The sequence below is a fragment of the Seriola lalandi genome, unplaced genomic scaffold, assembly GCF_002814215.2.
Source record: "Seriola lalandi dorsalis isolate HSWRI2012SDOR001 ecotype SW California unplaced genomic scaffold, Sedor1 jcf7180002054581, whole genome shotgun sequence".
Taxonomy (NCBI): Eukaryota; Metazoa; Chordata; class Actinopteri; order Carangiformes; family Carangidae; genus Seriola; species Seriola lalandi.
This window is the reverse complement of record NW_019525134.1, coordinates 3,650,703-3,662,676: the sequence shown is the minus strand read 5'-3', so window position 1 is coordinate 3,662,676 and position 11,974 is coordinate 3,650,703. Positions and strand designations below refer to the sequence as shown.

Sequence of the window (11,974 nt, the reverse complement as noted above, 5' to 3'; positions counted from 1 at the left end):
GTATGATGCACTGACAATCCCCCACTCGTTTCCCAAAATAAACCCATTGATCTGGCTCTCCATCACACTGCATTGAGATCAATGGGCATCTGAGAGATAGTGCTTTATGAGCGAAAGGTACATGATCTTCCCTGCCATCAATCGGCTCTGGACAAGGAGGGGACACGCGTTGTGATATGCTGCTGCCATCAATCAAGCCACACACACACAAACTCTCTCTCTCTCTCACACACGCACGCACGCACGCACATGTACGTACACACACGCGCGCGCACACACACACACTCACAAGCGCTACCTTACTATGTAGAGTAATGCCTCTCAGATGAGAAGTATACATTTAAAAAAAGATACCAAGTGTATTTATAATTTTCCTACTGTGCACACAGTGTACCTGGCATGATGATAAACGATCCCTGGGGTTCCATGGCAACCAAGCACACGCTGAGGATGCTGGGAGTATCTGAGGCGGAGATGCCGCACATTCGACACATTTCCTTCAGGCGGCGACTCAGTGACTGGAGGCTTGTCCTGCTCAGCAGAATACTCCAGTCTGGAACATCAAGGGGGAGGAGCAACAGAGGCGAATGAACAAGTGACAAACAGAGAACACTCGAGTGCCTTGAATGCTCGAGTTGAAAAGCATTTTACCACGAGAGTCATCCTTACCTTTTAGTTCTCCGTGCCCTATTCTGCCTAGTCGGCCAATCACCACCCTCCAGGGGACTGATGTCATCTGCACCAGCCCTAAGCACCAATCCCACAACTTCTGTAGACCGAGCCGCCGAACCGAGCCTTTTTTCCTCCGCGCCCTGGAGAACATGCATAGACACGCATGTTAAATCCACATTTCACTGTCTGGTGTGTGCTTTGTTAGACAGAGGTGATTTCAAATGTAAAATATTATGAGTCCTGATCTTCCGTTTGGTGAAGGCTAACATGTGGCCTTGTGCAGACCGTGCCTGACTGACTGCTATGTGCCTTTCCTCTCAAGTCTAATTAATATTTCAGTGAAATGTGACAATTGACAGTTAGCATGACATAACTGACGCAGAAATCACAGTTTTGATATCAAGCAGACACATTTTGAGGATTAGAGAAAAGCTGCCACACACCTTTTGTAAGGTCACATACGTTTGTTGTGCAGCTTTGATTGAATGTGTGATATTCACAGAGGAAAAATTAACCAGTGGAGAGTGAAGAGAACGATGCCAAGTCACTCTCCCTCTGGTGTGAGTGTGTAGTGTTGCCGTATTGTCAAAACTACCTACATCGTAACTGCACTATAAACAAAAATACTGCACAAGCTTTCTGTCAGCAACACTTTGATACATGACAACTATAAATTATTATGTGTTCTGTTTTCCGTTCTTGTTAGTCTATTTGGTTTATGAGCTCAAACTCAAAATACCAGTTTGAAAGCCCAGAAGTTTTAAGTGATTCCTTTTGGAGGTAATAACAACTGAACCTGGTAGGTTTGAGTGTGCTGCACCATAAGTGCTGATGGTGGTCCTACCTGTTAGGCACATCAATGTTGATGATGCAGGTCTCCAGCAGTTCCCCATATAGGTCAGTGCATGTAGCCAGAAGCCAGCGCTGGTCATGGGACAGACAGTATCCTACAAACAGCACATTGTATTTCTGCGATGCCTCCCCAAACGTCTCCCCGAGCTCCGTCTGCTTGTCCTTTACCGGTGCTAGAATGAATGGAGGTGTGTACAGACGTAGACACTCCGGCCTCTGCAGATTGAGAGATGAAGATGTGAGGATAAAGGATTTAATGATGTTGAGCCCTTCTAAAAAAAAAAAAAACACTCCAGATGTGTTCATTTTGTACACATATGATCAACTGCTGGACTTTCACAGGCACAGGAAAGCCTTTCTTTCAATCCTATTTCATGCTGAGCTCATATTCTAAGTATCCGTACAAGCAAAACTGTTGCTTTTGTCGCTCCCTTAGTCCCACCCATATCCCAGCCTCCCCCCTGCAAGACAGCCCAAGTTTTGCTGGTATGTAAAAGGGAAAAGGTAGAACTCTCTGCGAGGAAGGAAGTCAACTGAATTAGGTCCTGATCTAAAGCGCCCCTTTGTCTAAACCTGGAGTAAAGATCCCATTATGGAGGTCTCAGGAGCTAGCCAAGCAGATAATGGAAAGAAAACTCTGGAGTAGCAGAGGGTTGCAAGTTCCCTTGGTCCTGTTCCAGAAGAAACTACGAGGATGGTTAGCAGTAAAAACTCTATATCTCAGTGCCTCCTTTCTATTCAGTAGCAGACTGAACACAGCCAGGGCAAAAGGCCGGGTCACTTCAGGTCAGGCTGGAGAGCTGAAAGCAACTGAAATGCTGCTGCTGGGGCCACAGTGTCAGCCTCTGTTTGCTTACCTATCGATCAGAGGACACCGCCAGCATGTTGATGCTAACACACATTGCCAACGAGGTGCTGCTACTGATCGACTGCAGAGCTGAACTGCAACTCCGTTCTCGCACGGCAACCTTTTCCGCTTTTACATATTATAGATTATGTCAAAGTAATGAAAGTGCAAATTTGGCGATTTGTTGTATTTACCTCTGGGCTCTTCAGTGCCGTGTCGATGGCCAAGCCGGGCCCGAAGCCCGTTAGTGACTTGACATTGGTGGAGGTGGGCAGTGGCCGTCTACACTGAGCGAAGACAGAGAAGGCTAGAGACTTGAGGTGCTGGGCGTAGATATGACGGTCTTCGCCTCGTACTGGCTGAAGCAGATACTGGCACGGGACAATCTGGGGTAAAAAAAAAAGACAGAAGCTGTTAGATGTGGGCAAACTAACTACAACATAACTCTACACTCTTCTCTACTCTTTCCACCTGCACAACTGCAATATCGACCTGTCAGAGAGAAGTTGTAAGTGAACATAAGAAGTGTTTTTTTTTTTTTTTTTTTTAACAATAAAATACTTTGTATAAACACTAAGTGGCCAATATATAAAAAAGCTTGATACACTGCAAAGCAATCCAATACAACCCTGTATAAATTATAGCTGCCCCTTAAACGTTGATGATCCCAGTCATCAGCTGATGTCAAACTGTTAGTAATCATGAACAATTTACAGCCTCTGATGATGATAAATATGACACTAATGATGCCACTGAGTATAATACTTAAATCATTAAGGAGCAATTGACACACTGACATTGAATTCACAATTAATGCATTCTCATTCATGGTGTTAACATTATGATAATGAAATACAATATGGTCAGCAATAAAAATATGGCTCTCACAAGAACTTTACTTGCCTGTACAGAAATAGAATTGCGGACGTGGGCGGGCAGGAACTGAAGCATCTCAAGATAGCAGCGTAGCAAACCCAGCGTCCACACGCTGGAGTGGGCCGGTACCGGGCCTGGGCCGCCGTCGGCCTCATCGTAGCTAAAAGGGTCCACAATGTAAACAACAATGGCAGGTGGATACGTGATGGCATGGGACTCCCCATCCGTGGGCACGCCTACTTTCTCTCGTTCCAAAGTGCTGGGGGAGGACACAAGATCACACACAGTGTTATAAAACTCCTTTCAGCTTCTGATCCGTTGAGTCACATTCAATTCTACTGAAAAAGAGCTTAAATAAGAATTTATTTAAATGACAATGACCAAAAGTAAGACCTCAAACTACTTAAGGGTCACCTGGTACCTTATGCTACAGTTTATGGACTAATGTGTATTACATATATATTATTTACGCGCTGTAGCAATTAAATAATGAGACTAATGCTGGTTTGACTTAGATTAGCACAGCCTTATTATTTAATAACCACACCTCGTACACTATATAATGTATTTTGCATTGCAGAATATACATATTTATTATGAAAGTTTTAGTGCATTATGTCTACCGTCTTTTCATAAAAGGAATTAATTATTCAGTTAAATACTTAAAAGTGATTTCACAGCATCTCAAAAATTTCAAATACAGCAGGTCATGGCTTTTTGTGACTGACTGGCACTTAAGTACAAAACTGATCAAACACTGCTTTTTTTTCTTTATTTTTTTTTTTACAGCTGGTGTGCAGGCTTGTGTGTCCTGCAGTACCTTTCAGGAGGCTCTGTGGGCCCCTGGGTCTGGCTGCTGGAGTTGTCCCCTGAGGTGCCAGTATTCTGGGTACCAGCCTGCTGTCCCAGCTGTCCACTCTGGGGTCCACCTCCCTGACCCTGGCTGCCCATGCTCCCAAAGGGGGGGAAAGAGCTGGGCTTGGCAGACGGCATTCCGCTGCCAGGCTGGCCTGAGGTTGTCACCAGGCTGTTGGATGATGCAGAGCCATTTCCGGACCCAGTGTTGCTGCTGCTGCTGTTGTTGTTGTTGTTGTTGGTAACCGAGGAGCCTGCAGCGTTCACTGAGCCCTGCTGGCCCACTGAGCTGGAGGTGGAGCTAGACAGTTGTGTGGAAGATGACTGGTTGGATGAGGGCGGGGGACTGGGCTGTGTGAGGAGGGAACTGTCCAATGGCTGTGAGGCGAGGTATGGAGCTAAAGGCACAAACAGAAACACACCATTTGACTTTCATTAATATCATGAAAATAAACTGATGCTCAGTTTATTGCATTTCAACTTGACCTCCTCCTACACTGATCACTCTGCTTTCACATTTCAAAGATCTGCCCTCTTTCAAACCACATCTCTCTGACTAACCTTTTTATAATCACCAAACCAAGTGAGGTCAAAGGTGGAAATTCAGAGACAAGAGCCGATTGAACCAAGCACTTAGCAACAGAAGAACCGAGGACCACGTAGGATCAAAACTGCGGCAGTTAACTAGCGGCCTGTAAATGACACCTACCGAGGTTGTGGCGGCACACTTGTGCATAGAGTTTGAGCTTAGTGAAGGCGTCGCTGTTGCCACTGGCAGCCTTGAGGAACCAGTCGCTCACTGGCTGATCCACGAGGTTCTTGGCTCCGCTGCCGCCGACAAGGACTATGCCATCAGGGTAGCCTTTGGAAATGGGCCGGTGCTGGCCTAGTCGACATGACTGTAGAAACACAGAGGTAGAGTCAATGTGATGAAGACAATTATTTTAATAAATTGGTCATTTAATATAACTGAATGTGAAAATGGTTAAAGAATGGAGGCTTGTGTGTAGTTGTAATTTGGAGTATTTTTTTCATTAATCATTTCAACAACAAAAAATTTAAATTTATTTTATATGTTTCAAACAAAACATGATTTTTCCATCAGTTTAGATAATTAATATAGTTTTGTAATTAACTCTATGGAGTCCAGATTCATTTGGGATTTTCTTTGCATGAATTTTTGCCTTTTAAATGTCCTTAAACCACAGGCATGGTATCTTTTTTTTTTTAGCACAAACACTTTTTTCCTGATACGTCTGACTTATCATTTTGTCTAAATTTAGAGCAGCTACGAACCAAAAATTCAAGAAATATCTATAATGATAATCACCCAAAATATTACTTTGCCAAACCTGGGTTGAAGACAAGTAAAGCATTAATACATTTATATAGCACTAACACTGAAGAGTTTGCACCCTTCTTCAGAGTCTCTACCTCATAGACTGCGGTGAGGTCTTGAAAGAAGCTCTTGGCGCCACTCAGCAGGGCCTCGTTGTCAGGACAAACCACCAGGTACCCAATGTCCCTCTGGGAGCCAAAGGGATCCAGTAACAGTTTCTCCCAGTAGGGCAGACCGAAAGGAGACAGGACCACAAAGTCATACTCATAACCCACCAGGAAGGTGGGAATGGGCAGGGGCTCTGGGGACTCGTCCGTGCCTGTGCGAGTGAAGTGGAAGGAGGAGGAGGAAAGGAAAACCAAGTGTGGATGGAGGTAGAAAGAAACACAAAGAAGAGAAAGAACAGTGAGCGAGTGTTAACAGGTAAGGTGTCAGCCCCCATCCCCTCTCCCTTCTGCCCTCCACTGTGCATCAGAATGTGAGGTCACCAAACAATCTGACAGCTCCTCCCAACAGAGCTGACATCTGGACAACAGCAGAGGGACCATGCTGCCTATTGATCTGACAACATCCAGGGTTTTTCTACCTTAAGACACACACATCCCAAAATGTCACGCACGCTAACACCAACCATCACAGTTGATATCATGGATTTGACTGTAATCCTCTGAGAAAACAAATGTCTTTGTGCTCACGATGACAACAGTCAAGTATTTTGTGCTTTCGCTTTCAGGAAGTTTCTCCAAGAAGAGAAGTCTGACACCTGACACCCACTTACTGATACCTGCTTTTAATACAGCTACACTGGCTGGGAGCAAAACATTAGTCAGAAATGTGTATTAAGCAGATATCATTCCCCAGTTTGTTCCCAGCGTTACCGTAAGATCCGCGACCAGCCATCTTGTGGAACTGCTGCCAGGTGAGAGGACCCTGAACCCCCCACGACCGCACTGTCCTCTTCTTTTGGATTGCGTCTTGGAGTACAGGCTGGAGGGACATTAGCGCCCGCAGCACATCCTGAGAGCACAGCACACTCACATCCACTGCTGCAGACCAGAGAAGAAAAGGAAAACTAAAGATTAATCACAACATGAAAAATGAATACAAATAACAAGTCAGTTTTATGGTTAAATAAAGTACAAAGACTAAAATGTAAAACATCATTTGGTGTCAAATTGAGTAATTTTGGCAGGGATGAAGATCTTATGACTTCTTTCTCACCGTTTTGTTTGCCCCAGTGATGCAGGCAGGTGCTCTTGACCAGCGCCTCATCCACTTTGCCACCTGACATGTTGTCCATGAACTGCCTGCCATGCTCCAGGGCCATGTAGCAGTCGCTGTGGTAGTCCCTCTCCTCCACCCTCACACAGGGTGGTACAGGGGCCCCGCTTGGCCCCCGTGTCACTATGTCGTGCTCCAGAATTGAAATGGGTGAAAAAGGGTTGGTACACTGGTCTTGCAGGAGGAGAATCAGCTCATCGGGGACACGGTCGCCCCTCCCCACTCCAGTTCTCTCCAGCGAGGAGAGCCGCAGCTCCTCAAAGCGCTTTTCTGCCTCTCTGCTGACATCTGAACCCCGGCCGATGATATCCAGCTCGTCCTCAAGGAAGAGGCCCGAGCCGTTGCCGTAACGCCGGTTGACCACAGCACTGAAGCCACAGCTGCAGGATTCCTGGGCCTCACCAACGGGGTCGCTCAGGTACACGCCCGCATCGGCCCCTTTTATGTTCACGTTACACACACAGATGCAGCAGCTGTCAAAGTTGCAGTCTTTGAAGAGGTTCATGACGGACTCGGAGAGGATGAGGGTGACGTAGAGGCTGTGGGCCTCGGGGATGGAGGGCACTGTGGCTGGCTCCACCGAGTTCAGCGGCCGGCAGGTGGAAGGGGTGGATGCTGGTGAGTACAGGTCGGAATTCTCGTACTTGAGTGAGCCTTGGACGCTGGCGGGGCCCCGAGGTGTTCGCGGGGTGCGTGGCGTTCGTGGGGTGGGGGCAGAGAAACGCGGGGTGGCGGGTGAGGGCAGGATGCCAGCGCCACTGTTACTTGGTGGAGCACTGTTGGACATGAAGGGTGTGTGGGTCTGAGGGGTGTAAGTCTGGCTGTAGTCCTGGTCCATGGTGCTGCCCACACTGGGGATGTTACTGAGGACAGAAAGATTCAAGGACATGAATTAAAAAATCACTAGAACCGCCGCATGTCTGTCAGTGGGAAAGACACAGTGGCACTTTTTAGGGATTTGAAACAGGGCCAACAAAGCCATGTGGACGATTAGAAAATGATCCTATCAAATCACAGGTTCTCATGACAACAATATTAACTTCCCACGTTCAGCACAGTCATAAAACCCCTGAAAAAATCTCACAGAAATTAGGTTAGACTTACAGAACATTTCCTGATCAACTGAACATCTAATTGAGGCATAAAAACAAGACAGACGATCTGTACTAGAACATAATTGTGTTGTTTTTGAAAACAACAATGTTCTGTACATTGCTTCAAATAACAATATCGTTATCCACCTGTCTCAGTGCATTTGTGAAGATAGCTCAAGTAATAAGGCAGTAGGCCACGACGACATTCAGCTACAAAAGGAATGCAGAGTGGGCTTAGACTGCACATGGCTACACATGAGAGAGCAAGAATGCGGGAGAGAGAGAGAGAAGCGTAAAGACGCAGAGGGAGAGAGAAAGACATTCAATAAACATTTCAACAAGTGTCCCTCTGAGGTAAGGTTTATTTTTGGGCTGGCAAGCAACAGTGAGGAAGCAGGGAGAGAGTGTATGAGAGAGCAGGGGAGAGGGAGGGAGGGAGGGAGGGTGAGCACATCATGTCCCTAGCTATATGTGGGGAACAACTCCTGGCTCAGACCCATTAGAAGGAAGTCCCAGCGCAATTCGCTCTCCTGCAGCCAGGGCACGTTCAAGACGGGATGCAGATGCGAAGGCAGCACCAGCACATTATCAGATCTTTAACAAAGACTCTATGAACATTGGCCACGTTTAAGTAAATCCAGACACCTCTCCCTGCCTGCACAGTGCACCATAATCAGATTTTGCACTCCAGTTACACACTCGAAAAAAAAAAAAAAAGAGGAAGAAAATAATGAGCCCTACTAACACTTAAGTTATTAAAAGTATTTAGAATGTGACCAACCTTTGTTGCTTGTTCATGCTCCAGTGCACTTCTAATAAAAGAGGAATGATCTAAAATTATTCTTAATAATCATCAGGCAAATTTAAAGCTCCACAGTTGCAATTAGCTGCAACAAAAAAAAATAAAAAAATAAGGATTCCTTTTTATGTGAAAGAAAAAGTCAGTATTTCCAGCTCAGCATGAAACTGCTGGATAAACCATAAACTGACAGTTCACTTTTCAGTTACAAGCAACTACTTTCTAAACAAAAACGTTTTCCAATCACAGCCAAGACTGAGGAAATGCTTTGGCATTTGCTGCAGGCCAGTTTTGTCAGTTAACAGGGTCAGTGTTTGTTCAAAACCAAATTGTTTCTTGTGCATTTTAGACATTAAATTCAACCAAAGACACAAAGTAAGGATGACGCTGTAAAAACCCTGAATAAGAAGTGCAGAAGTTTCTCCTCAGAATCACAAGATTAGATATAGATCAGTGAACCCTTTAAGTCTGCTGAGCCTGCCAGATTTCATGTTCCCGGGTCAACACAACACATGGGTGTAATAAAATGAAGTCCATACAAACGTAATAAGGCTCTACAGCCCTGATTATAGAAAACCACAAAAATCAATAGAACAAAGGCAGGTTTTTTTTTTTTTTTTTTTTTTGGATAAACTGAAATTCCCATGTGCGTGGTTCAGAAAAACTGTGACAGATATACTACAGACTCCAGGCTTCTATGAGCAGTGAGGTGGCATGGAGCCACTGTGGGGGCCCATCTCACCACTCCAGTGATAATCCTCATCTTCAACCAAGAAGGCATTTTACACTCATTTCCCTGCACCGCCTGGGGTAGCCATGCATGGGAAATTGAGCTGCCTGCTAAGGGGGTGTCCGGGGAAAGACCAGCGGGTGTGTGGACAGAAAGGGGGCAGAGTATGAGTGTATGCTTCCTTGCACACAAAGCCCAAACCAGCCAGCACAGCCTTGGCATATCTTCTGCAAATCAACATTAGAATGCCTCAGTAACCTTCTGCCCAGATCATCATGATAAATTATAATTCATGACGCAGGCGGGAAAAAAAAAAAAAAAAAAAGTGAATTGGTTCCACAGAAGAGAGATAAAAATCAGACAGAAACACAGTCATACCTGTCCTTGTTGAGGAAGGTCATCTCCCGGCCCATGGTCCAGCTCGGTCGGTAGATGCAATCCTCTGGTACTTTGATAGGTGGGAGACACTGACTGGGCAACGTCTTTAGAGGAGCAAACATGGAGCAGCCTACGAACGCCTGGCACAGGTCTGGCTTGTACACGAATGAATAGTCCTAAGTGATGGAAAGGATATATATATAAGGCATAGTAAGATAGAAAAATGTCTGATGAAAAGATGAATCAACAGTAAGACACTGCTTCCCTCTATTCCCACAAACATGACACATCTGTGGCAGCTTCATCCGAGTAACTTTAAGTATCTTACTTATACACACACCGTGTCTAAACTGAACATTAGTTTCAGTTTAGACATGCAGCAGAAAATGAAATGTGATGCATGCAGTGGCATCATCTACTCATTAGGATATTTCAAAGTGCTGGTAATTTATAGTCAGTTAAAAGCAAAGCAGCTGTGAGCAATTCCTGTTGACATCAATCAATGGATTACTTTGAAAATGAAGAAAGCTTAAAAACTTAAAGATTCTCAGGCAAGTTTTGCATTTGTAAGGAGCATTTTTTTCTCCGCGATGTCTTAGTGGACTAATGGTTGTTTATTTACGCTGGACAAAGGAGATTGTGATATCTTCAGAAAAGAAAGTAGAAGTTACACCGAATCTAAGTGTATAGGACTCCAAAACTAGTAGAGATTTAGTGTGTTGCTCATGGGCACTTCAGCTTGCTGACATGGGGAATAAATCTTGCGATTCCTAATCTGGAGGACAGTCTCTTGACAATGTGAGCTGAAAATCACCATGATGAAGAACATATATCCACCAACAATCACTCACTTTGACTTCTGACATCTGCCGGTTCTAGCAGTAAATTCCACCTGTTGGTTCAGTCACTGCAATAATACCTGACAGATGGACTAGGTCTTGACCCACCTTGATTTCAGATGGCTTGGGACTGCAGAAGCTCTCCTCCACCTCAATTTTGAAGTGGCCTCCCAGAGATGAGGTGCCATCCAGTGTGGTCATGCCTGGGTTGGGGTCCATGCTGCCATAGTCCTTGCTGCACATGTTCATGGGTGAGTAGCCCATGATGTGCTGCTCCAGTGAGGGAGGCGTGGGAAACATCTGGTGCAGGTCTGCTGAGCCTGGTGGGAGGTAGAAACACGGGGCTATCAGAATATGTAAGCTATCAGGGTTATAATGAGTTTGAATGAGGTATAATGAGTATGGAATGTCTATTCCAACGATGTCATCCGTATCATACAGCTTACACTGCTTAACATGCTGATGAGGAGATAGATTTAATTATATATTGTTTCCAGTATTTCAATTCCTCTGAATCTAGAACTTTAAGACACAAGCCAGTTCTTAAGATAACAACTATGTACACCATGTGGATGACTCAACAATGTGAGATGTGTAATTTTAAGCTGTTAGAAGTCTGTCGTTTGTTACTGCAGCTTGTCAGCATGCTCACTGATGTATGTTTATGACAAGCAGCTGTTGTTATAGGCAGCTACCAGGCAAATACAAAACAGATGTATTCTTATTATACATGTTTAAAGTCAAAAAGACATCTCGCTCACGACCGATGAAATGTTTGCATAGTTTGTCAAATGTTTGCCACCATTTTTTTTACTGTACATTACTTAGAATCTACAGAATCCAGTACAGCTCTTTATGCAAAGTTGAAAGGTGGGTAAAAAGCAGTAGCGCCTTCTTTTTATACTGCTCTCGTTTACATTAGATAACAATGACATGTTTCCTGGTGAGCAGGCTCTATGCAAAGATGTCCAGAGAAAATGAGGGGAATATCTTCAACTCTGTTGCAATTTTAGTAATTGTAAGACATATCCAGGGGGCTAACAAATACAATTCATGGTAAAAGAACAAAGTTTAGGACTGTGAATTATCTGTTCATAAAATAAAGGAAAATGGGACCTGGAACCAATTTACTTCACAGTAAAATATAGTGGCCTTAAATTCTCTTTATTTCTACACCCTGAGCTCAAACCCAACATCACCATAGAAAATACGGATATAATAATGTTCAGAACAACAAATTAGGTGTAACTTTAAGTTACACTTTAACTTTAAGTTTAAGCTCTATGTGGTGTTAGCATAGAGAGCCAGCAGTATAGTAACAACGGAGACAACAAGTCAGCAGCTACAGGATGACTCTGTCACTTATGAGCCAAACACTGATGCACTGTGAAGTTAATTACAGCCATATTCTT

General features: G+C 44.5%; 1 protein-coding gene across 2 annotated transcripts in view; it reads right to left on the bottom strand.

Moving 5' to 3' along the window:
* The window catches only part of med13a (mediator complex subunit 13a), a 73,081-nt gene that overhangs the window by 4,287 nt on the left and 56,820 nt on the right, over nucleotides 1-11,974 (bottom strand). For both annotated transcript variants that reach the window (XM_023418249.2, XM_087177109.1), the window contains 12 exons: nucleotides 10,671-10,882; nucleotides 9,724-9,899; nucleotides 6,663-7,585; nucleotides 6,320-6,487; nucleotides 5,537-5,760; nucleotides 4,812-5,001; nucleotides 4,068-4,500; nucleotides 3,275-3,506; nucleotides 2,566-2,757; nucleotides 1,517-1,740; nucleotides 670-812; nucleotides 395-553 (listed from right to left, as the gene is read on the bottom strand). In XM_023418249.2, the coding sequence (XP_023274017.1) occupies nucleotides 395-553; nucleotides 670-812; nucleotides 1,517-1,740; nucleotides 2,566-2,757; nucleotides 3,275-3,506; nucleotides 4,068-4,500; nucleotides 4,812-5,001; nucleotides 5,537-5,760; nucleotides 6,320-6,487; nucleotides 6,663-7,585; nucleotides 9,724-9,899; nucleotides 10,671-10,882 (3,276 nt within the window). The remainder of the gene's footprint in view (nucleotides 1-394; nucleotides 554-669; nucleotides 813-1,516; nucleotides 1,741-2,565; nucleotides 2,758-3,274; nucleotides 3,507-4,067; nucleotides 4,501-4,811; nucleotides 5,002-5,536; nucleotides 5,761-6,319; nucleotides 6,488-6,662; nucleotides 7,586-9,723; nucleotides 9,900-10,670; nucleotides 10,883-11,974) is intronic.